At 41.3% G+C, this 25,811-nt stretch overlaps 1 protein-coding gene across 1 annotated transcript; it reads right to left on the bottom strand.

Moving 5' to 3' along the window:
• Nucleotides 1–1,573: 1,573 nt before the first annotated feature.
• On the bottom strand, nt 1,574–25,300 carry LOC132321025 (ATPase family AAA domain-containing protein 2-like). The gene is made up of 18 exons (XM_059834631.1): nt 25,290–25,300; nt 18,379–18,487; nt 18,040–18,155; nt 16,082–16,256; nt 15,358–15,446; nt 14,852–15,011; nt 13,418–13,508; nt 12,579–12,988; nt 11,233–11,240; nt 9,630–9,813; nt 7,917–8,102; nt 6,511–6,643; nt 6,168–6,364; nt 4,731–4,890; nt 4,249–4,371; nt 4,003–4,152; nt 3,369–3,434; nt 1,574–1,803 (listed from the first exon to the last, which is right to left on the bottom strand). The coding sequence occupies exons 1-18, from the start codon at nt 25,298–25,300 to the stop codon at nt 1,574–1,576; spliced, it is 2,598 nt and encodes an 865-aa protein (XP_059690614.1).
• Nucleotides 25,301–25,811: the final 511 nt, after the last annotated feature.

Here is a 25,811-nt window from a genome sequence, read left to right as displayed (position 1 = left end):
AAAACCTAACTTGAAACAAAGCAAGATGTACTACTGTAACTTTCTAAGGTAAAGTTGAGTCTTGCTTCTAATAATGACAATCTTCTTGATACCAGAGAATTGCATTTTAATATAAATTGTTAGTTACAGGTCAGGTGGCTTGTAGTTGAATTTAACTGTAAATAGTGTTCTAGTTACCTGGGGAGAATTACATCTGTTTATTACATAAAAGTGAATATATTGTTAGTGATAAGTATGTTTAAGTAAAAGCAAAGCAGTACCCCGTTTTGAAGATGTATGCCTCTTCAAACCAGCAGAGAAAATGTCTCTGTTAATTTGACGGCTATTTTTTAAAAAATTGAGGATAGGCAAAGTGTAAGTTTATGAGAATAAAAGTTTATACCAGCTGTGATAAAGTATGTGGCATGATACATTGCTGTTATGTCACCTCACACACACAACGTCTGGTGACACTGAATGCCTAACTGTGCAATCCCTCCGTGCTTAGTTTCTTACGCATGTTTTAGTTTCCTTTGTTTGTTTCTTTCTAGTGTGTTTGTGCCAACATCTGTGTACTATGCAGAATTTTTTCTTTTATCTGTATTGTTTGGATGGGTGTTAATAAAAAATGAATCACCTTTTTGGGGGGTTTTGTCTGCTCTATTTTAAGCACAGAATAATTTTGATCATTAACAATGTTACACTTGAAAAACAGCATGAGCCTTAAGACTTTAAAATAAGAACTGTACATGAGCTAGGTGTAGCTAGCTACACCCCACTCTAGGTGTATTGGTTATGTGGCCAAGGCAAGCACAGGAGGATGAAAAATTATATTGAAAATTTACATTTTAATGTAATGTATTACATTGGAAAGGTAATAAAGGAATTAACGTAATTTTTCCTCAACTTGATCTCCACCTTGACTGCTGACAGCCATTTTCGATGGGACTGTGGGGGTGGTTTGCTGACCACGTTCCCCAAGATGACTGTTTGAAAAACTGAACAGGAGTGACAGTGTGGAAACGAGGAACCAGAAACATTCCTGCGATCAAATCTTTTGCTTTTCAAAGCTTTGACCAAACTCTTTCCTGGCAGTAGTCTGGACAGGATACTGTACCTATACAGTTTTTTAAAAAAATTGTAGCTCTGTGTATCTTGAGCTTCCATGACCAACTGTTAACGGTTCCCACAAGGCACACCTTTATTTTTCTTCCTCAGGGAAACAGTCGTATTCTAGTGTCTGAACCAAAATGGCAAGCAGCGATCAAAGAAATAGTATGTAGAAACGCAACGCTTTTGACAAGTAGGCAGCGGGAGTCAAAACTAAATATTGCCTCAATAGCTAGGTTATGTACTAAAGGAAAAGGTCCCCGTTCTCCAAGTTCTGTAACTAAACAAAAAAAAAAAGGGGGGGGGGTGTGGTGTGGCGTGGGGTTTTTCCCTCAGAGCCGTCACTTTGTGCTCACTCGCCCCTGGTTTGGGGCTCTGGACCCTGCGGCCATGTCCTCCCTCAGCGACAGCTCAGGGCGCCTGAGAGAAACTCGGGGCTGGCGTCGGAGAAAAACCCTTCACGGGGCTAGAGACGACGCTGTCTTTAAAAGCCGTCTGGGTGCGTGGCGGGACGGTCTAGCGCGGAGCCGAAGTTTGGTGGCGAAGGAGCGGGCTGTGAGGGCGTCCCTGCCACCCGAGAACTCCCAACCTGCGCAACCGCTGCGCGCCGGCACCTCGCCTGGCCGAAGGGCGAGGAGACGCCGGCGGCCACCGGCCTGTTTATCGGGAATACAGTATCAGTGAAGTGTCCTGTGCCTGGAATACAGTCTCTCTCTGCAATGAGAGACAGACCCATTACCATTTTTTCACTGAGAAATGCTTGACTTTTACTTTCTTTCTGGCAAAAGCCAGTGCTCCATAAAAATTAGAAATTCAGGCACACAGAAAAGCACTAGAGAAAAAGGCAGGGTAAAAACAGGAAAAAAAAGTAGAGTCACGTTGCCATTACAGCACTGCACAGTAAAACTCCAAAGTAATTTAGGTTAGGAAACACATCCTGCATTGCAAACATTAGGACAGAAGTCTTCTTTTCCACATGTGACTCTGGGTCCACATTGCTTGAAGTACAGCTTTTTAACTTACGCTGCTCCTTAGTGGAACAATACTCATACAATAAAAGAAAGTCAATGACTGTTTTTCGATTAGGTACCATTTGGAAAAACAAACTTCAGAATCAAAAGAACAGCAGCTGCAGAAAAACATGAGTTTGGCTGCTATAACTAGAGGGGCAGCACCATTATGCAAGAAACACTGTGTGCTGATTTTAGAGAGATGCAACAGAAACAGCAGAATGGAATTAAAGAAGGCTAAAACCTAATAAATAGTGTAATCCTCCTCAGGAAGAAAAAGGAGCTAAAGGACCTGTTTGACCTTTCACTTACCATTTGAATCTCCGTCTTCAGAACTTTCTGCTATTTGGCAATCTGGCATTTCACTGTCCTCTCTTAGGTCTGAATGTTCAGAAAGCATGACACTCTTCTTTTCAGAAGCAGATTTAGCCACAACAAGAACCCTCTCTCTTTCGTTTTCTGACCCACATTTACTTTCATGCCCATTTTTCTGTCGTTCTTGACGTACGCTTCCATTTTCTTCCATAGAAGAATCCTGTGTGGACTCAACTTCCGTGCAATCCATGTTAGAAACATGTTCTTCTGGAGACTCTTCCGCACTCTCTGCTTCATTTTGGTCTTCTGGAACTTTATTCTCTTTATTGAACTAAAATTTCCTCCTCTTTGCTGCGATACTTGAAGACGCTTTGTTCTTTCTGCGTTTCCTTTTTGACATCTCTACAAAGAGATATCAGAAAAAGTAAGCCAAAACATTACCAAAACAGTTCTTCCTTCAAAATCCAGCATCCTCATCTTACTTGACTTACAAGGAAAATTATCAAAGGAGCTCAGGTAACATTGTCTGTCTCCCTACATATGTCTAGAGAAAGAGTTGCAAGTTAATGAGGTCAATTTGCTATTAGATTTTAAAAAGCCAGCTACAGAATTTCACTCACAAAACCATCAGCCTCAAGATTTTATGAGCAGAAAATTCATACTTTAGATAGGAAGTATGACCAGAAAGCAAAGTTATTAGGTGAAGTTGCTTACTGTCTTACTACGTGAACTAATATAGATGAACAGAAAAGCATTTGGAGACGAGCCCTTCTTCAAATCGGTTATAAAGCTGTAAACTTCAGAAGCTAAACACATGTTGGGCAGAGTTAAAGAGACAATTTTAAGGGAATATTTGCTGGAGAAAAATTTGCCTGTGAAGACTTACACCTCACACGCTTTCTGTTAACCTTGTTTAAAACAAACTTAGCATTTTTGCCTTCCAGAAAAACCCACCGTTCTTTGTATCGACGGAGTACTGCACAAAGCGCATGGGTGAAGTCAATGGCAAAATTCCTAGTCCTGTTATGGAGACCAGGAAAGTTCACACCATGTCATGCGTTTTAGCCGAAAGAGACCCAAGTCCCTTTGTTCCTTCATGTCCTTTTCACAGGAAAAGTGAGGAAATAATTGTCTTTCCTTTACATATCTATTATTATTGCTCCCCTATTTTTCTGCCCTTTCCCCCTTCAGTTGGAAATCACACTAAGAGGTGGCATAGATTTTAGCATTTGAGGGCAGGGAAGGGAAAAATACTGTTTCTCATAACTAAAAGCTAGTTGAGTATTCAGAAACTGCCATGTACAACATTTTTGACTTCAAGAGAGAGCAATTTAGGAGCCGTTAAATGTCAGTTGGATCATCAAGTCCAGTGTCTTACAATGTAAACCATCCACTGTACTTGAACTTCATAACTCTATCGAATGAATGACCTCTGGATTTATCTCACGTTTTGAAGCAAATTAAAAACACTGAACGCCTCTGGCACGAAGAACCAGGCATCACAGAAACCTGTTATGTCACAAAACCAGAGAAGGTATCAGTGACTTTAGCACCTTCTCCAAGAAAGTCTGAATAAAATGCAACTTGCCTTCAGAGCACGGTGTACTGGAATCTACAGGCGCTGCTGGCATCTTCATCTTTTCGTTACACTTTGGGTCTGTTTTCTCACAGCCAGGAACATAGTTCTGCTTTGGCATTACACGGTAGTAAGGCGGAGCATACTTTGAAGAGCTACAACCTTGCAATAAAGAACAGATAGCAAAGAATTGTGTCTTGCATTGTTGGTTACAAATACCAAGACAAGTCTTAAAATCATTAGCGTCAAAAACCATACCTCTTTTCTTGCGAGATTCTTGAATTTCTTTACAGCGTTGTTCAAAATCTTCATCCATTTCCTCTCTCACGATGGCATATGCAGTATCTCTCAAAGCACAAGCTCTGTGCCTAATGAGACGATCTGAAATTTTACAGTCAGAACTGAGTCTTTTCTACCAGCTGATGAAATCCTTTATTTTGATTACTTATCGAAAGATTTTGCTCTTTTCATAGATAGGTTCTGAAGGGTTATCTCAGTGAATATTTTCAGCATAACAACATAAAAGTTAATCATTAAAGCAAAAGCACTAGTTACTGATCAACACTTCTATCACAATTTCTTGTCCAAGTAGTTTAATGCTCCAACATTTACATCCTGGCAAGAAATGCTCTCTGTGGATGTTTAAAATGATCTAATTCCAAGTCTACTGTCCACAGATGACGTTTATCAATTTATACATTTTTAATTTTTCCAAATGAGGGATAAAAACACATTCTCACCTCCAGGGTCTTTATCTGGGTTGTACTGTAAAGCATTGCTGCAGATTAGATCGATGTCTTTTAGAAAATCTCCTGCAGTTAGGTACTGGTGCAAGTCAATCTTCGAGAGAACTGCCGAAAGGTCCATGGGCTGTTTAATAACTGCGTCATAATCAGGTACCTACAAATGAAATATGCGTGTTCAGAGATTTAACACAGTATCTACCAACATTAATTATTTTAATAACGTAAAATAAAGGACTTCTTCAAAACCCCAAATATTTATGACACATCCAAAGATATGGAAATTAACCAGTTAGTTGCTTGAAAATAGAAGGGCTATTTCAACTGGCTTTGAAGAGACAGACCAGAAGAGGGAAAAACAAGAAGCAGGGAGGTCAGAAGCACGTGTGGGGCAGAGAAGGGAGCAGACACCCAGAGTGGGATTCATTTCACTTCGCTTCAGAAAATCACAGCAAAGAAAGCTTTCTCAGTAGAGTCACCCGAGATTCTCTTTGTTGTTGGCGGGAAGAAAAAGGTGCAGGAATGCACCTTTGAAGTATCTGTCCTAGGCATCTACTTTTGCATGAGATAACTGGACCGAGAGGTGCCGATTTCTTTACTCAGACCATAAAAGGAGCCTAATGACTAGTAGAGATGAGGACATCTAGGTTTGTTTAGGTTATTTACATCTCAGAAACTAGAAGTAAAGGGAAAGACAAGTCAGTGGATGTTTAGGGGAACAGGACTTTGCTGAAATGCAAAGCTCTATTAAAACGACAGCTGACTTCGAAGTATATGCCCCTGGCTTAGACTTATTCAATACATTACATGAGAAAAAAAAAAGACAGAAGCGTATGGGAAGAAGAAGAAACCACACAGCCCTTATGGTTGATCTTATACGGAGGAGCCCCAGATGAAACAGAGAATAGAATCTTGGAATTTATTTTAAAAACTGCTGTTCTTACTCCTGTTCTCACAGAAACTACTGACAGTCAATTAAAGAGCTTTAGGCTTTATTAAAACAGTCCTATAGATACTGTTTATAATTATAAAGAAAGAGATCTCTCTGCTTTTCAGTGCTGTAACATGCCTACATGTCAAAGCCTTTTCATGAGTGAACTGTGTTGGCAGTTGGTCTAACTGGCAGTTGGTCTAACTGGCAGTCGCTCTAGATGATCGTTATAGGTCCCTTCCAACTGAAATATTCTAAAGTTCTGAAGGCATTGCAGAAGGAACCCGGGGCTTTCAGTGAAACTCAAATAACAGACATTTGAGGGCCTCAAGGAGTCAGCAAAAGTAAAAGCAAACTTCCTGCTTCTTGAAAAATCAGAATAGTACAGTCCTAAAAACAAAGACAAACCTTCCTATAAAGAGCACACAAACTGAGAAATATAAACACGCAGAAATTATGAATACACCCAGATAAAATGGTATTACAGATCAACACTAATTTACCTCCTCTGGGTCGACAGGCTTTGTAAATGCTCTGAAACGTCTGTCACCGGCAAGTCTACGAGTCACATCCCTTAAGAAAATCCTCAGTTCACGCAATATATCCTCCTCCTGCTCCTCCAGCTGTCTTATTTCTTCCTCTGTCAGCTGTGGAGGCTTAGGCGGTGGTGCTACAGGCAGTACTTCCAATGTCTGCCAAGCTTAAAAGAATCAGAAACTTTTAGTCAATTTACGGTACTCAAATACAAGCCTATGAAAAATTATTGATAGAAAATTACCACCAAAGCAAATGCTGTAGAGCTGTTAACTTACAGTTAGCAAAGTTTTCGATGTAGAATATCCTCACCTGTCTTAGTTTTTGATGCAGGAGGTTTAGCAGTTTGATTTACAATTAAGTCCTCAAAAAATGTTCTTCTTTCTTCCTCATTAGGCAACTGGATTTTGAACACTTCATCATCATTAATAAACAATTCTTTTATCTAAAGCATGAGGAGAAAAGATATTTCAGATGTAAGGTCACACAAATTCATGTTCTGTTCCAAAAAGATGAGTGCCTTTCCAAATTAAACCGAATAATCACCTTGATAAGACAAACTGTGAAAAGGTATCTTCTTGGCCTTAAAAGGCTGGATTTTCATAGGTTAGCATGGCAAATTAAAGTATCTTCTCTAAAGAACACCTCTAGAGTTAAAGCTCAGTGAAGGGACCCTATGATACACTGATAAAGTGCTGACATTCAGCACCTCCTAGACTGCTTATTTTGTATTTACCTGCCTTGCTGTCCTTTAGTTTGAATCTTTATGGCAGCTATCGAAGGAACAGGCAGGATTCAGGAGACAAGTGTGGGCTTTTTTGGTAAGGTGCTGTGGGTTTTTTTTAAATTAATTTAAATGAGGTGTCTAAAGCTGCACACTTCCAAGTTTTACTCCATTTTTCAATCTCTACTACCAGAAAGTATGGAAGGAATTTCAATACTTATTTTAGAAAGAATTTATTAACCGTAGAAGAATTTCTGTAGAAAGTTAAGCCCTTTCAAAGCGTTTGATGATAAACACATCTAGGCAACCCCCTCTCTCCCCCCCAGTAAATGAGACAAAATAATCAGAGCAGCATATTCACATTTTGAACACCTTCCTTTAATGCACACTCTCAGATACCTAGAAAGCTAAGCACGTACTCTTACTGAATTTTGTTAAGAAATACAACTAAAAATAGATTTCCAAGTTACTTAAACAGAAGTTGGAACTTAGCTTTCTGATTTGTAAAGCTTTCACTGATATGAAGAAAGAAATTGAAATTTTTAATAAAGAATTTAAATTTGAAATTACATTCCATCATTAAGAGTGTGACCATCGTACTTTCTCTGTAAAACTATCTTTCACTTTTCAGTAAAAGTATCTTTTTCCCATGTACATTTCAAGCACCGTATATTCTTGACTAAGTACATACCTAACAATCTTGAAGTCACTGGAATTATTGTCTGAAGTAAATGTTTATGTCTGTCTAATGAGCATGAGTGTGTGAGAAGGGGGAAAAAGTTGGGTCAAAGTCAAGCTCTTTACTCAGAAAACACTTTAGGCAAATGCTTTCAAGCATTGTTTTGTCTAAGCAAATTTTAAGAGACCTGGTTAGGGTGCCTGAGTAATAACAGTATGAATTTGCTTAAGAGTGCACAGTACTCCAACGTTTAAAGGATTTATAAATTAACAAAAAACTGACTAAAAAAAGTAAGAAAAGTATCAACAGAAATACCTCTTCTGGGAGATCTGCATGACACACATCAGATGTTGCAAGCAGCAAAACTGGAGCAAATGCTGGAATGTTCTGCAGTAGTGTTGTAAAAGTAGCTCTCAATGTAGCTCCAGCAGCCTCCCACCACAAATGGATATGTGGAATATAAATGATACTTGGTGCTGTTCTTTGTGCTTCTCGCATCAACTGGTAAAATGAAAGCTTGGATAAGAAAACTAAACCATGTAGAACAAGCTAATAAATAACTACGTGTCAGTCAAACTGTCTTATGAAATAGGAGCACATGCAGCCAAAACATCAAAACGATCCAACAAAAAACAACTCCTTAACAATAAGGTAAAATTTTCACTTTACTCAAATATGGACATTGCTACACAGACAGAAACTGACCTGAATCTCTGCCTGATTTCAAAACTACTTAGGTGTAAGGTAATGCCTAAAGAGCCTTACAACTCAGCTGCTGTGGTGGTGTGCCTGAAAAAACAAGACTAACCCTTGAGCAAGATGTATTAGCCTGGGTAAATCACTACACGACTCTGACTGCACCATTTTCAATTCAGGGTGCGCACATATCCAAGTCACTCTGAAGCACAGTTTGAACAAGCAAAGACCTATGTGAAAAGATGAGGGCTGACACTGTGAAAGAAGCCTGGTTACAATTCATAACTTCACGTACATTTTATAAGAGGTGACCAGTCTGAATAGCTGCCTGAATAGCTAAATCACTCACAGCCTCTCATTATCAATCAGACCAGATTACGTGCTTCGGAAGACCACAAGCCATTGCCTACAGATGGTACCTCGATCACAGAAGAGGACATGCATCTACCACATGAGGGAAGCGGCAACAGTCCTTTCACATGACAAATTTCTCCGTGCACCCTTTCAGATTATCAATATTCAGGGAGTTCCTGTCACAAGATGGGAAGTGCACGTGGTATATCCAGGCAGTGACTAGACATGCTAGTTATATGACCGCAGGTGCAACCATCACATAACACAAAAGGAATTGTTCCTCTTATGTGACAAATGAGTCTCCAGTCATGTAACATGTCCATCCTTACTTGTAGAGCTCTCAAATGCTGCTACTAAAGGTGAAAATATTTTAATACAGTGATGTCAAACAATGAAAGGGATTTCCTGCCTAAAAGTAAAAAGGAAAACAGCACTAAATCTGCTTATATTTAATTTCTAGTATAAGAAAAACAAACGTAAGCGTTCCATGAATTTTAACGCTTTTCCTGCATATACTGCAGCAGTACAAGCTGTATAGGTATATATAAAAAAAGAAACACTTCTTTTCCCCAAAAGCTTGATTGCCTTACAAATATAATGAAAATGAAGGTTACAAAAAGTGCATGACAGGCAGTCAGGCTGCTGCAGAGCCATCTACTGGGAGCACAGATTCTTAAGCAGCAATGAAAACAACTTTCTGGATCCCACCGAGATGGGGAGGACTTCTTGCTATAAAGAGGGGTTTATTAGCAGCACCTCCCAGCTTCCCAAGCTGCTAGCAACATCCTCACTTTCCATTCCTTTGGAATGAAAGATACGGCCACATGTAACATCCTCATTTGGTATCATTTGATCTAGCAGAAAAGTGGCTTTTCAGACAGAAGTAAACCTAACAGCACATTCAAACCAGGGCACCTCCATTAACAATGAATTTTGCTTACTTTACTAGTTTATGAGATTAAAGAGAAAAAAAGGTACCTGTGCACATGTTTCTTCCGATGATGTGATGCTAACAAACAGAACAGATAGGTCTAGTGTATAGACTGGAAACTTTTCCAGGGCATGTATTACTGCAGGTGCCAAATGAGAAGCTTGCCCGTATCCTGGCTCTCCAACTAGTAAGAACCGTGGCCTGCAAGATGTTGGCTGGTAATAAGCATTTCTAGAACAGGAAGAAGAAAACAAGTTTAAAAATGAGGTGATGAATAGGCACACAGAGGATAAGGTTTTTTCCTATACACCTTTCTTTCTTTTTTTTTTCCCTTTCGGTAAATACTCTCCATGTTCCAGCAAATAATAAGCTGGTCTGTGATCAGGAACACTGTCAAAGCCCATTTTCTTTTTAAAAAACTTGTACCATACCTCCCTTAAGAAATCCTGCCAATCCCCAGCATGTCTGCTGTTCCTTTGGCTGGGTTAAGTAACGGCTCTTAAATCATACAGGGGGACTGTCCAGCTAAATACACATGTGACAACTCATCAGTAACCCGATATGGGGGAGAATAACAACTCTATCTCTCAGCACACGCCTATCTGGATCTCCTCACTGCCCGTAGACACTGATTTTCAGTAGGTCTTGAGTTTAAGTAGCTGTGAGATCTCTACATCTGTCTAGTTTAGCTGAAATTTGGCCATAGTTACTGGAGATAGTGGGAAGGAAGGAGTAGAACAACATTTCTAGAAAAAAATTAACGTGGGCACTGAAACACATTAGCTGTATCTGAAGAAGTACACAAATGGACTGGTTAAATTACAGCAGTACACTCAATATGTATTAAGATGTATATTTATTTTATTCAGTCATTCTAATGTTTCATCTTTGAATTGTCTATTAATTTCCTAGTAATCCTGCTTTACTAGCATGAAACACATTGGTGAAGAGCATTCGTTTTTTTCCACCACAATACTATTGTACCTTTGCTGGCTGAAGTCAAAGATCTAGAGACCTAACCAAGCTCAGCAGGTCAGAAGATTTTCTGGACAGCGCAGCAATAGAAAGTGAGAAAAATAACTGACCCACCAGTGACGACAATAATCTGTTTTTTCAACTGTCAGCTTATATGACTTCCACATTAAAATGTTAAAAAGTTAACATAAACTTAGTCGGTTAAAGGTACAAAATGCAGACATTGTTTAAGTTTTTCTCACAGTGTTTTAACAAACCATTTCTCAGTTCTGTTTCTGCTACATAATTCGCTACTGGTTTAACAATCTTGGAAATTAGAAGGGCAAAAGATGTCTACACGAATCTGTAGGGTTTTTTTAGCTAAAAGGACAGGCAGCACGTTTCTTTGGTCTTGAGTCTTTCAAGGAATGCCATGGATTAAATCAACACATTCTAATAGTCTGTGGACCACTTTGACTTAGGAAAAGAGGGCTGGGCCATTCAGTTTGATGGGTTATGGCAGTGTACTCCATTAGAACCTCAGTACCCAGCTGGATCTTCACGCTTACTTCTTGCAAATATTGATCACCCCCCCACACCCCTCCCCTCTACTTCTTCAGCTACCACCCCTCACACCAAAACTGTTTACAGACACGGCCATCTGAATAATGCAAACATAAAGGGACAAATATGTACCTGCTAAAATTGAGGAATTTTTCCTTTTGTCTACCAGGCATTTCAGGAGTTGGCTTATCTTCAAAGATTGATGGTGATTCCTCATCACTGTCAATTGCATAATTTCTTAAAATATGATTTAAACTGTCTGAAAGACAAGAGAGGTTTGTTAACTTTCCTGAATAGTCCATATCTTCCTCTCACATTAATACAGCTTCTAAATCAGTGCTGGAGACCCCTTATATTGTATTTCTTCATTTGAGGGCACATGCAGAATGTTATTTTCTGAAGAGTTTATCCTACCACAGATCTAAGGAGATTGCACAAGTCTCTACAAAGCTGTCCTACATCACATGATTTGCATAAGGTATTCTCTCTCTGTTGGTGAAAACAACAGGAGGTTTCTTCCTTAGAATAAAGATGATTAGGAACTTCTGTAGTTCCTAGGCACCTGAAGAACCCAACAAGGCCACTTCCTTCTGGAGCAGGTTCCCCCACTGGATGTGGGGAAATTAAGTGAACGTGGTGGCCACAGCCTTCCCTTTGTCTAGGACTAGTGAGTCAGAATATACAGACCAACACATCTTCTAAATAAGGCTCCTCAAAGATCCCCGAAGGAAGAGATCATGAAAGGCCAACAACGGAGACGGGATGCAATTACCAATCCCTTAGCCTCTCTGCTTTTATATTGTTGGTGGGTTTCTGCCTCTTTCACCAATGCAAACAATCTACCAGCTCTACTGGGAGTAATACTGGCAGGATATTCTCCAGGGATTAGGATAATAACTAACTATTCATGGATCTCCGTTAATCAGGAGTGCAGCGAGTTTATCAATTTATTTGCTGTCACCAACCAACAGACAACTTGGTCAGGGTTGATGCAGTCAGGAGTGTGAGCTCACATATGCTATGCAAGCCAAGCTCCAGAGTATACGTTACTGAAACATTCTGATCTCATGTGCAGGCGTACAGTGTGATCCACAAACATTCAAATTAGGAGACTATGGTTAAAAATCACGATAGCTGTAACAATATTTAGCTTAAACCACTTATAGTTGTATTGTGGTTCTGACATTCTTCACAGGAATTAGAAGCATTCATGTAAAAATGCCCTCTCCCCCCATTTAAACATTTATTTTGAAAGAGGTGCCTCACACATTAAACCTTAAATCCATCTCTATGAATGATAAACACGATATTAGCTACTGTGAGAAACAGGGTGCTCTAGGAGAGAATGCATAGTTCTCTCCTATGTATTGCGAGTCATTCACAGCTCCCATCCAGCACTTCAGTTTAGAATCCAGAATAAAAACTATGCACGATATTCCTGAAATAAAGGCGTGCATGTGCATATTATAAAATCCTACTGTCATTATGGCTGAGAGGTTTCTGTACGTTGATTGCACAAATCGGAAGTTTTTGCTTTGGCAGAAGTTTAAAGAAGCAGCTACTATTGTTATACCTTGCTGTTGGCCCTTCTTTAGAGCAAGCTCTGCGTGGGGAAATACTCTCTGCAAGGCTTGTAAAATTCTTGCTAGTGTGTTTTCAAGCAGTGGTTTTGAAATAGGTGATAGTGCTCGCCCAGGTGAAGCCACAGCCCTCCGTGAAGCTGGAACAGTCTTCTGCATAGCCATGACAAAATCCTTCGCTGTTATTTTAATAGAAGCAATATCTAACTGCAGTTTCTCACTGCTTTTGTATATTTGAGGATAGCGGCGGCGCAGAGCACAGAGGGCAGCTTCAGCACATAAGCATTTAATATCAGCACCACAGTATCCTAATAAACAAAACAAGAATCAAATGTTATGTCAGTCTCAGGCAACACAGAAGTCAAGGCCAAGGTTTCCAAAGTGCAACACTGAAAGACTTTGTATGCAGCTAAAAATTAACAGGCTAAGAGATAATCCAAAGCGTTACCGAACTGCAGAGAAGTTTTGTTACGTGGCTCGCAGCCTGATACCCTGCGCTTATGAAGCGGCCTCCTAATCAGAACTTTAGTCCTGAGGAAGAGGCCCCAAAGCTCTTTAATGTTCTGAGAGACAAGAAGAAAATGACAAGAAAAGAAGCATCTAACTTTGTTTGCTCCCAAGGCGTGTCAGCTGCCTCACTCTGCAGCAAGGCACAAGAGCTCGGGTGCTGCCTGGTACAAGCTCAGACTCCTTAGGACTCAGTCACGTGCAGGGACTGACTTTGTTTTCAAACTTACCAACACATTTTTCAGCTAGCTCTTCAAGAAACATGTCCAGTGGCTTAGGGGTCCAGTCTCGTGTGTGAATCTTGAAAATATCTTTTCTAGCCTGGAAACAAAATGGTTGCATTTTGGTTTGTCCTAAGTTTTCTCTTAAAAATAAAAAACAAAACACAAAACCACCTCACATTAATAAAAATACTTTTTCTCTCCAATTCAGCAAAATCTCATGCTGACAGGCTCATTAGGTCATCAAATTTGGTTTTCTGCCAGTTCATTCAAGGAAGACAGTCCTAGCACTACCTTTCAAATTGCTACAGTTACTACAAAGAACAATAATTATGACTCAAACTCCTGTCATTGATCCAGAAAATGTCAAATGTTGCCTGTCTTCGTGTCTGATCTTAGCAAGACTTTCATTTAAGTATTTCCTGGTACACAGATTAATTATGGCAGATTTCTAGAATTCTTCCACAGTAGGGAACCGTGTATTATATCCGTTTCATGGCACCTCCTCTCCTGTTCCTGAAAGCAGATAGAAACTCGAGGCAAATGTGTGTGTTAACTACACTGCTCAGTGCACTTTTATTAGCCTTCACTCCAATAAGCATTTTATCCTTTTTCCAAAAAGTGCTACTAAAAGAAAAAGCAGTATCAGCGGTAGCCAGAGAAAAACCACAAAAACAGGGTTCCAGTTTTGCACACGATCGTCCCCCCAATATGTTTTTGTTGCTATATACCTATTTTTTCATTGCTTAGCTATTGCCATTGAACTAGAAGCTTCCCAAGCCCTGCACCTGTGCAGTGTACTTCACATCTTTGTCCAAGTCGCTGTTAACGAGTACCAGTAAGAATGTCAGATCCCCAAATACTTATAGGTAACGCCCAGGATACCCAGCCTGGGAACAGTCCAACACAGGTACGTCCACTATCCATTCATAAACCAAGAACTGAGAGCAAGAGCGCTTCAGGGTGAAAGTGCCTAATTGGATTAAATAACTAAGCAAACATGAACCGCTTTGGGAATGAAAAATCTTAAGTTGCTCCAGCACCAGCCTTGGTAAAAGTTGTTGTTAGCAAAAAGGAATTCTTGCGTGCACACCATTTCTGTCATTTTCCAGATGAGATAGCAGTAATTTATAGCTAATTCAGGCATTGATCCTTACTTAAACATTTCAGTGACTAGCAGCATCCCCTTTTCTTGGCTGGTCACAGTGAAACCAAAATTAATTCTAGAACTACCTACTTGTTGAAATCATCTTAGTCATATATATTCAGTACCAGATCTGCCCTCCACAGCACAACGCAGCTCTCTCCAGACATCACTCTTTTGTCCAAGTTGTACAACACTGATTTCGACTTTAACTGCTCCGGGATACTGCACTGTTATGTGATTTTGTTGCAAAGAGGGACTTTGCCACATTAGCATTAGGGTTGAGTTTAAGTTCTGACCTCTTTATTTGGCAGGCTGAAGAGGAACTCTCGATCAAACCGTCCGGGTCTTCGTAAAGCAGGATCTATAGAATCCAGCCTGTTGGTGGCTCCAATTACCACAATCTCTCCTCTGCTGTCTAACCCATCCATAAGTGCCAGAAGTGTTGATACAATAGAGCTAACAGAAAAATATAATTTTCATTCACTGGTTTAGTAAATTTTGTTACATTTTACATGACCTTCTCCAATGACCACTCAAAAAGGACAAGCTTTTATTGATGAGATGCTCCTTACTGAAAGACTCGTTTTGAGACATAAAAAACCAGACAAGGTAACACAGGTCTTGTGCTGCTATCAAGCTTAGTGAATTGTTTTCAATTATTGTTTAAAAACCATCTGAAGTTTAGTAGCATTGAATTACTAGTTTTCAGGACAAATGAATGTGTCACATGAAGTTAAATAGGTTGTGGTCTTCTTTTCACAAAGATCAAGCAGCTTCTATGTAGGTACAAAAAATGTACTACCTATGGATTTCGTCTTGTTCACAGGACCGCACAGGAGCAAGACCATCTATCTCATCAAAGAAAATAATTGAAGGTCGCATCTGGTAGGCCTAGAATGAAAACACAGGAATACTGACATAAGTAAAGCAGCACAATTTAAAAGAGAAAAACGTCATGGTTGGAAAGTCACTGGAGCTAGATTTTTCCAGCTAGCATCAGGGATCTCTACTAATTGAGCTAACGGAGTAAGTGGCACGAGTAACAGAAGACAGCAGCTATGTCAACCCACTGAGACTGGGTGACAGGAAACAAATCATACCAGTAGTATTTACAGCTATTTGGCAACCACCGAGAACAGAGCCAGGACTTAATTCAATTACAGGTTCTGGAAGCAAGCTTCTGTTATGAATTTAAATGACCATGCTTGCAGCCTGCATCTGTTTCCCTCTGATCTAAAGCCACCGTCTCTTGCCTCTTGAAACCTTTTTTGTGGCTGTTTGATGTTTTTTTTTGGGGGGGGGAGGGGTGTTGCTTTGTGAGGTTCTCTCATTTGTTTTATTAATCTTTCCCAATACATCTCAAGATTTCAAGCCCCTAAAAAACCCACTGAAAAAAGAAACACTGACAATCCCGTTTCAGTGGAAGGAACTGACAAAACCCAAAAAAGAGTGAGTTCTTAAAAATATTGACCACAGAAAACTACAGTTACAACTCGGACAGAACACGTGGCACGTTTCCACCTTACCTGATCAAACAATAAACGAAGCTGTCGTTCAGATTCCCCCGCCCATTTACTCAGGCAGTCGGCACCTTTTCTCATAAAAAAGGCTATTCTCCTGTCACCTTGGCTACATTCATTAGCAAGTGCACGAGCAACCAGTGTCTTCCCAGTCCCTGGAGGGCCATAGAAGAGACAGCCTCTGCAATTAAAAATACCAAAGATTCACATAAGAAAAAAACATCATGGCAAAGTACCTATTACAACCCTCATCCCTACAACACACAACTCTTCTCTCTAGCTTACACTTCACGTGTAAGAGAGCGGTAACAGCTGAAGCGTGAGAAAAGTCAAACCAGATGGAAGTTTTGTGTTCCCACACAACTCAACAAGGCAGTAAACAACATGAATAAAGAGGATCATGCAGATGTACAGAACCTTGAGAAATGATCGTAGTGTCCCAGAACAACACTTCCAAAACTGCTGACAAACTAACAGGGGTGGTTACAGCACAGTGGAGCCAAACAAGAACAAACTTCAGCACAGAATCTAAGACTGGGCTAACTTATGAATCACCAGTTCATTCTTCAATGATACACGGCACATTCATTCTTGTTTTCACAAAAGGCAAGATTTGATAGTAAAGCATTTAATTCTCCCGTAAAAAGCTTTAAGTTAGTGGACTTGGTCTCCCATTGCTGATGATAAATGAGGAGGAAGTCTGAAGCTGGGATATATAAATATAGCCATCAGATAAATATAGCCATCAGATAAATATAGCCATCAGCTAGAAAAGCCAATACACTGCTGTTTCAAAAAGAATTTAAATGAATAAAGAAGCAAAACACAGGTTTTGTTGTCGTTCTTTGTAATACTTTTAAAGTTACTGAAAGCAAAGGATTAAAAGTCGTATTTCAATATACCATGATTGAGTTTTGCTGACCAAGAATATGTAAAGCTAACTAATAATTTCATTTCATAACTAAGTACAACAAACGCTGCAAGGTTCTAGTTGCAAGTCCTATCAATTGTAAACTTGATACTTGAGCACTTGAAAAAAAAGAGAGTCGGTGGGAGAGACAACTGGACTTCCAAGAAACAAATTACAGTTGACTACCAGTAGGTAATTCCTTCTTCCTGCTTATAAACTAATGAAGTTGACTTGTACGTAGAACTCAAAACAAAAACACTCCAACCCTGCCTTTTAAAGGCAAGACACTTTCAAAGTATATTCTCCCCACACAGTACATCTTTGAACCTACATATATTCTGGATTCTATCCATTTTTAAGAAATTACTTTTTACTACTGCTAAAAAACCCCATCAACACTCCTGAAAATTTTGAAGCATGGAAACATATTGATACCTCAGTTGAATATTCTCATGAAAATGGGGGACCAGCAGGTCGAGGGAGGTGATTCTTTACCTCTACTTCACTCTCATGAGACCCCACCTGGAGTACTGCATTCAGCTCTGGGGCCCCCCACGTAAGGACAGGGACCTGTTGGCGCAAGTCCAGAGGAGGGCCACAAAGATGATCAGAGGGCTGGAGCACCTCTCCTATGAAGACAGGCTGAGAGAGTTGGCATTGTTCAGCCTGGAGAAGTGAAGGCTCCGGGGAGACCTTAGAGCAGCCTTCCAGTACCCAAAAGGGGCCTACGGGAAAGCTGGAGAGGGACTTTTTGCAAGGGCATGTAGTGACAGGACAAGGGGTAATGGCTTTAAAACTGAAAGAGGGTGGATTCAGATCAGCTATAAGGAAGAAATTCTTCACCATGTGGGTGGTGAGGCACTGGAACAGGTTGCCCAGAGAAGCTGTGGACGCCCCAACCCTGGAAGTGTTCAAGGCCAGGTTGTATGGGGCTTTGAGCAACCTGCTCTAGTGGAAGGTGTCCCTGCCCATGGAAGAGGGTTGGAACTGGATGATCTTTAAGGTCCCTTCCAACCCAAACCATTCTATGATTCTATGAAACAATGTCTGTTACCTTGGAGGTTGAATTTTGAATCGCTCAAAGACTTCTGGGTAAAGCAAAGGAAAAACGACCATCTCTTTTAAAGCTGAAATGTGGTCAGAAAGACCACCCACACCATCAAACCGTACCTAAAGAGAAATTCAAAAGAACACATTTTATATGTTAAAGAAAGCTGCAACCTTGATAAGGTTCCATCAGAAATTGTATGTCAGCACAAAGGAAATGCTCTGGGCAATTTTCAAACTGCTTGAGAGAAAATTGTAAACCAAGATAGCTGTAGACAGCACGTTATTGAAAGCTTTCATAAACACTGGAAACATCTCACTGACACAATGAACTAAAAATACTTACTGAACAATCTGTTTGCATTGGATCAACGTCAGCCAGACGTGCTCCAATTTTCATTCGATCCTTGTGAATTCCCTTCAAATCGTCTTTCCGAAAGTTTAGTGGAAGACACCTGATTTGAATTAAGGAGAAAGAGAAAAGCGCTTTCTAACTTACGATGCAGCTAGAAGGTTTTTGCTTTTATAACAATGGCAAGTGAATGCAGAAAACCTTACAAATGAGCTTAAACTTCCTAAATAGTTAAATACGTGTTCAAATTGTTTTCTATTTAATGTCTGTGAGTAAATAAAGGAAAAAGGTCACTGCAGGCATTAAACTGGGTTTACTTCAACAACTCTTAGCACTTACGAATAGCCACACCAGTCAACACAGCACATACATGAATGCAAGCTCTCACTACTTAAAAATTAGATCAAATGTTCAAGGTTTTTATAGATTTAAGAACAAGCATTTGAGATTTGCAAAAATACACTGTTTTCAGGTTTATTTTCCCTCTCGGTGAGCACAGTAAAAAAAATCCATTTAAGCAAGAGAAAAATAAGAATTCTAAAGATCATAGTAAGACAACAGAAAGAAATTATGGCAGTTTATAATAGCACTTAAGTTGTTCTGCATGACAGCATTAAGTAATTTTCAGTTCACAGCCTTCCTCAGACAACAGGCTGCTTGTTCTTCTCTTAACTGTAATCTAAGTTTTGTACTGGTTTTCCATGACTATACATGCTGGAAAAAACATCCCACTGCTGTTACACTTGGCAAACCTTTCTGAAAACAATGTCCATTTGGGCTTCACAAAGAGAATTAAGCCATGGACAGACAGGCAGAAACACTGGGACTACTTCACTTTGGCTTTATCCAACTTTCCTCAGTATCTTAACTCAACCAAGCATTATAAGAACATTCATAAGCATGGAAGAAAAGTTAATTAAAAGTGAAGGCAGTTCTGATGCTAAGAAAATTCATTTAGAGGGCAAGTACATAAAAGATGCTCTGGTATGAAGACCTCTCTGCAACTGGCAATCCCAAAACAGAGACACCAGTGGCAAATTTCAACATTGGCTGTGCCCAAATTCTTTACACATGAAACACCTTCCAAATACATCCTCCCGCACATGCTCTCAGACCTGGAAGACTTAAGCAGCCACAAGCACCTATTTCCAAAAAGCATGTTAAACAGTTTTGCTGCGAAGTACAAAGCCCCACACCTTACACAAATCAATGTATTAACAATAATTCACAGAATCACAGAATCACAGAATCACTACGGTTGGAAAAGACCTGTAAGATCATCAAGTCCAACCTGAAAAAAAAAAAAAAAAACAAAAAAAAAAAACACACACAAACAACCCACGCAAGCCAACCACCACACAACAACAACAAGGCACAACACACCAAAAACCAACCCACCCAACACCACACAGCACCATGTCCATCAAGCTACATCCCACAATGCCACATCCACACGCTCCTTGAATACCTCCAGGGAGGGTGACTCTACCACCTCCCTGGGCAGCCTACTCCAATGTTTCACTACTCTCTCGGTAAAGAACTTTTTCCTAATATCTAGCCTGAACCTCCCCTGGCGCAACTTGAGGCCATTTCCTCTAGTCCTGTCACTAGCCACTTGGGAGAAGAGACCAACACCCACCTCTCTGCAACCCCCTTTCAGGTAGTTGTAGAGAGCGATAAGGTCTCCCCTCAGCCTCCTCTTCTCCAGGCTAAACAACCCCAGTTCCCTCAGCCGCTCCTCATAAGACTTGTGTTCCAGACCCCTCACCAGCTTCGTCGCCCTTCTCTGGACATGCTCCAGCACCTCCATGTCTTTCTTGTAGTGAGGGGCCCAAAACTGAACACAGTATTCGAGGTGCGGCCTCACCAGCACCGAGTACAGAGGCATGATTACCTCCCTGCTCCTGCTGGCCACACCATTTCTGATACAAGCCAGGATGCCGTTGGCCTTCTTGGCCACCTGGGCACACTGCTGGCTCATATTCAGCCGGGTGTCGATCAACACCCCCAGGTCCTTTTCCGCGGGGGAGCTTTCCAGCCACTCATCCCCAAGCCTGTAGCGTTGCCTGGGGTTGTTGTGGCCCAAGTGTAGAACCCAGCACTTGGCCTTACTGAACTTCATCCGGTTGGCCTCAGCCCATCGATCCAGCCTGTCCAGATCCCTCTGCAGAGCCTTCCTACCCTCAAGCAGATCAACACTCCCTCCCAACTTGGTGTCGTCTGCAAACTTGCTGAGGGAGCACTCTATCCCCTCATCCAGATCATCAATGAAGACATTAAACAAGACCGGTCCCAAAACTGAGCCCTGGGGGACTCCGCTTGTGACCGGCCGCCAGCTGGATTTCACCCCATTCACTACAACTCTCTGGGCTCGGCCATCCAGCCAGTTTTTTACCCAGCGAAGAGTGTACCTGTCTAAACCACGGGCCGCCAGCTTCTCTAGGAGAATACTGTGGGGAACAGTGTCAAAGGCTTTGCTGAAGTCCAGGTAGACAACATCAACAGCCTTCCCCTCATCCACTAGGCGGGTCACCTGGTCATAGAAGGAGATCAGGTTGGCCAAGCAGGACCTGCCTTTCATGAACCCGTGCTGGCTTGGCCTGATCCCTTGGGTATTCTGCACGTGTCCCGTGAGCGCCCTCAAGATGAGCCTCTCCATAACCTTCCCCGGCACCAAGGTCAGGCTGACAGGCCTGTAGTTCCCCGGATCCTCCTTCCGACCCTTCTTGTAGATGGGCGTCACGTTGGCAAGCCTCCAGTCATCCGGGACCTCCCCCGTTGACCAGGACTGTTGATAAATGATGGAGAGCGGCTTGGCAAGCTCCTCCGCCAGCTCCCTCAGCACCCTTGGGTGGATGCCATCAGGCCCCATAGACTTATGAGTCTCCAGGTGGCATAGCAGGTCGTTAACTGCTTCCTCCTGGATCATGGGGAGCCTATTTTGCTCTCCATCCCTGTCATCCAGCTCAGGGAGACGGATACCCTGAGGATACCTGGTGTGGCTGTTAAAGACTGAGGCGAAGAAGGCATTAAGTACCTCAGCCTTTTCCTCATCCTTCGTGACAATGTTCCCCGCCGCATCCAGTAGAGGATGGAGATCCTCCTTGGCCCCCTTTTTGTTGTTAATGTATTTATAGAAGCTTTTTTTGTTGTCCCTCACGACCGTGGCCAGGTTGAGCTCTAGCTGGGCTTTCGCCTTCCTAATTCCCTCCCTGCATGACCTAACGAGGTCCTTGTATTCCTCTTCACTTGCCTGCCCCTTTTTCCAGAGGTGGTAAGTTCTCTTTTTTTCCCCGAGCCTCAGCATAAGCTCCTTGTTCAGCCAGGCCAGCCGTCTTCCCCACCGGCTCTTCTTACGGCACAGGGGCACTGCCTGCTCCTGCGAGCAGGACATACCAGTGCAGGCAGAGGACGAGGAGGAGACCCTACCTGATCAATGACCACGGAATGTTAGCGGAGGTTGCCAGTAACAACCCAGAAGTTCCAAGCTGCACCACCCTGTTGGAACTCTACTATGGAAGGCACCTGCAGCCCAGCAGTTGTCACACGGATGTACCGTATACGTAAGGGCACGTAGGGAAGTCTCAGCCTGACCACTGAATACATTTAGCTCTTGCTGCCAGGAATAACAATACCTTTTTCTGTTGTCAAAAGAAGGAGAAAGTCCCTAGCCAATATTATGCCATAGCAGAAAGGCTTGCTAGTAAGGCTCATTTTAGTAGCTTTGTAAGATCATGAAAAAAACCCACTTACTTTGTTATAAGTTTGTCGAACAAAACAGATTGATTTGTAATGGTGTAACGACTTTGTTGAAGTCTGCAGCTTCAGCGGACCTCCAAATCCCCGTTTTCTTCATGGACTTGTTGTGCAGCTTTTGCATCAGCTCCGGTCTTCAGTGTTCTGGTGACTACAATGCATTAATGTATAAAATATTTTGAGACAGAAAATACGTTAGTCCCTTTATTTCACCATTGCTCTAGTAAAATGTAAAAAAATCTGCAGTGGCTTGATTTTTTCTTTAAATACTGAATAGGAAGTTATTGTCATCACCACAGCATTCAACTTTAATTAATTATGTTTAAACTACCTACCTAAAAGCATGACTTGTATAGCAATTTTTTAATAGACTGGGAAGCCAATCTGATGAAAACAAACAGGCAGCTTTTGTTCCATGCAGGAAGCAAGTTCATTCCAGTTACTTCTTTCTGGAAAAGTGAAAGCAACAAATACCTCTCTCTAAGGTGTTTTTACTCCATTCATGTCAAATTGTATCGAATAGTTTTTTTAAAAAAATATTTATGTGGGAAGTCTCTTCTTAAGATGCGTGGTTTTAGTCCATTGTTTAAGCATGCATCACTCATTTTCTGCATCCTGACACAAAAGCTCTAGAAGATAAGAAACGTCTCAAGATAAACTCCCAAATAGCAAAGAACTCAAACGCTTGCCTGCTTTAAAAACGATCTGCCCAGTATTTACCACACAGCATCCTTTGCCACGGGTCTGTTACTTGCACTATCATTAAAACAGTTAAGAGAGGTCAGTGAGGAAGTAGTGCACAATTAGAACTTGAATTACTACACACAAAGCGCATTTCAGGCCCCTTCCTGCGTTCAGCCCATCCATGGCTGGCAGGACGCTGCCTGGAAATAACACATTTTCCCAGCTGCCAGCAAGCAGCCTCACAGCACCAAGCCTGCTTGTGTACTCAGCACAGTGATTCAGTTCCAAGGTGAATCACTGAACTTCAGTGACACCTTCCCCACATCAGCGGGTTTGTGCGCCTCATGACTGAATTACTTTTTAACTCAAATATTACCTCCTATTTGCAAGAACGATTTTCAATTAATTTGTGTCCTGCAGACTCCAGAAAATCCGTGTCACAAAGAAACCTGAGCTAAGGAACAGATTCTCAGGCAGTAGTGCCTAAGAGCAGGCTGGAATTCAAGCTGTGTTCTCCCCAAGCCTGACAGGAATTAATAGCATATCCTTCTATTCTCACCTACCTCTTTCCTAAAACTCGTAGGAAATTCACTATCTTTTCACTATCTATTTTCACAACTTCAGCTGCTTTGGGTTGATAAGTTCAGCAGTTTTTGTGGCCAAGTTAAATAGATGGAGTGACCAAACACAATCCTTCTCAGAAACCAGAGTAAAAAGGAATCCTAGGGAGTAACCACTACTTACCTTCTTTATATTCTTATTTTTTTTTGGTCTGACTTTGGCTTTGCCAACCGCCTACATTAAGAAAGAGAACAGAGGAGAGAAAGAAGAAAAGAATTATTGTATTAGAATATTGTATAGAAGTCTTGTATTGTACTGTTCCCCATCAAGACTAGGAAACCTGACCAAGTTTGTAATCCAGTGCTCCACATCATGCAAAGAAAAGCCTGTGGACCACACTGAGGATTCAGGTCCCAAGTCTGCTGCGTACCATATGCAGACAGTTCGGTAAGGACGCAACTTTCCTAACCGGCTAATCTTGAAGTCTCAATAGTGCAAATAACATCTCAGTAACCAAAGCGGAGGAGAGATCTCAAAAGAGTTGGGAAAAGATGCACGTTTTTTATACAAGCAGAAGACTTTTACTAAGAAGAGTGATTCTCGTTCTAAGACACTGACACTGACATTAACATAATCATACTGCCCCGCAGATTTTTAGCTGTAGATTTATCATGACATGACTCATTGTGCATGCTTTCACTTTTCCTTTTAATTCTATGAATTGAACAGGGATTGGACATCTAGAAATACAATACCTCGTAAAGTGTCTTCAATTGACATTTTCACTTAATATTTCCATGCTTTTGTCAAAGCTAGAGTCTGAACAGGGCGGCATGTTTTTTCTCATTGATTTCAAACAGTGTCCACTGAAGCATTCAATTTTGCCAGAGGAAAATTCCTAGGGAAAGAAAGAAGGAAATAAGAACATATTAATCTGAACCATGTATGTTGAGCTAAGAAGGGAATTCTCCCTCCTTTAGGCAAGTTTATTCTGTAAGTCTCATGACTTGATAGTGGTGCAACTCATGGCAGGTAAGCCTTGAACTACTTTGGCACCAAGAAGTAGCCCTCAGAAAAAAAACCCAGCCAACCAGCTTTCAAAGCTAAAGCTCCTCTCTGCCACACTTTTCTTGTGGACAACTTGAGCTTAATAGCCTTTGAAAAAATTATTGCGGCAAAACCTTTCAGATAAACTTAGTGTTTCATGAAAAAAACCCCACCTTTTATTTCAACATTGGTTCAGAGAAGCAGCCAAGCTTGACCTTGCATGTCCTGGGATTAAAATCTAGTTAGGAGAGTTTTTCTCCTCTCTCCGTTCCATTTGTGACTGCATGTGGAGGGATATTAAAAGATTTCCTTCAGGAGGATGGCATTTATCCACAGGAAGCCAAAGGGAACTCAAGATACACTTCTTTTATTACCATTGATCTTGTTCACATTGGTATTTCTGCAAGGAGGATGAGTACTATCACTTCTACTATGTGAGGAAAGCTGTGATGACCATGAGAGGTGGCTTGTTCAATTTACAACCCAAGGTTTCATTAGGAATACCCCAAACTACATCTCACACTGAAGAAGGCAGAAAACCGACCAGATTCTTTTACTTCTTGACACTAACTTTACCAAGAGGTACTTCCATTAGTAGTTGATGGAGATGGTGACAGAAGCATGAAGAATGTCACTACAGGAGGGCAGTGATGCATGCGTAAGGCCCATGCAGGGCCATGCAATGAGAGCTGTGGCCACCTGCTGCTGAGGGGTCAGCCCTGAGCCACAGAGCTGGGCAATCCTGTAACTGTCTGACGGTCTTCTCCTCAGTCAACCTTGAACAAGTCATCCCCACCGTTCACCTGACAACTTCTCATGATAAGACAGACCTTTTGCACGAGGAGGATTTCCATCACCTTTCCTTCATGGCTCGTTTTAAGGAGCACCTCCCTTCCAGCAGTCCTCTGGGCTGGTGGAGCAAGGCCTCATGAGACGCCTCCCGTAACTGGCTTTTGAATTGGGGCATCTGAGATGAAACCCCTGAAGACATTTTCTGCTTCTCAGATCCAGCACAGATGGATGTAACAAGACCTAAAGCTTAACAAGAGGCAGTCGGATATGTCAGAGTCACCCTTAACATTTTTCCTCTCAAAGGTTTAAGAAAGAAATCATAACAGAAAGCCTTTCAACTATTTTTCAATTTGACAGAGCCCTAGGTTTATTTGAAGAAGGCAGGGCTTTGTGCACACTCACACACAGGAGCATGTAAAGACTTAAACCAATAGGTTCAGCGTTCATCACTGAGACAAATAGAAAAAAAAGCCTAGACCAAGAAATAATGATGTTCTCTTACCTGCAAACACACTCAATAGTATTCCTACAGCTGGTATGACTATGGCTTTTCTATCATCCTATAAAATCTACAGGCACGCCTGGGA

This window comes from Gavia stellata, unplaced genomic scaffold (assembly GCF_030936135.1).
Source record: "Gavia stellata isolate bGavSte3 unplaced genomic scaffold, bGavSte3.hap2 HAP2_SCAFFOLD_38, whole genome shotgun sequence".
Taxonomy (NCBI): Eukaryota; Metazoa; Chordata; class Aves; order Gaviiformes; family Gaviidae; genus Gavia; species Gavia stellata.
Note: the sequence above shows the minus strand (reverse complement) of the source record. Positions and strands in the feature narration are given on the sequence as shown.

Bases quoted from the DNA above. Each gene is read 5' to 3' on its own strand.
- LOC132321025 (XM_059834631.1), bottom strand. The intron at 12,989-13,417 runs GTAAGTTTGAAA...TTTGTTTATTAG, and splicing joins GCTAGCTGAAAAATGTGTTG to GATACTGTGGTGCTGATATT. The intron at 6,644-7,916 runs GTATTTCTGTTG...CTCATGCTTTAG, and splicing joins ATGCAGATCTCCCAGAAGAG to ATAAAAGAATTGTTTATTAA.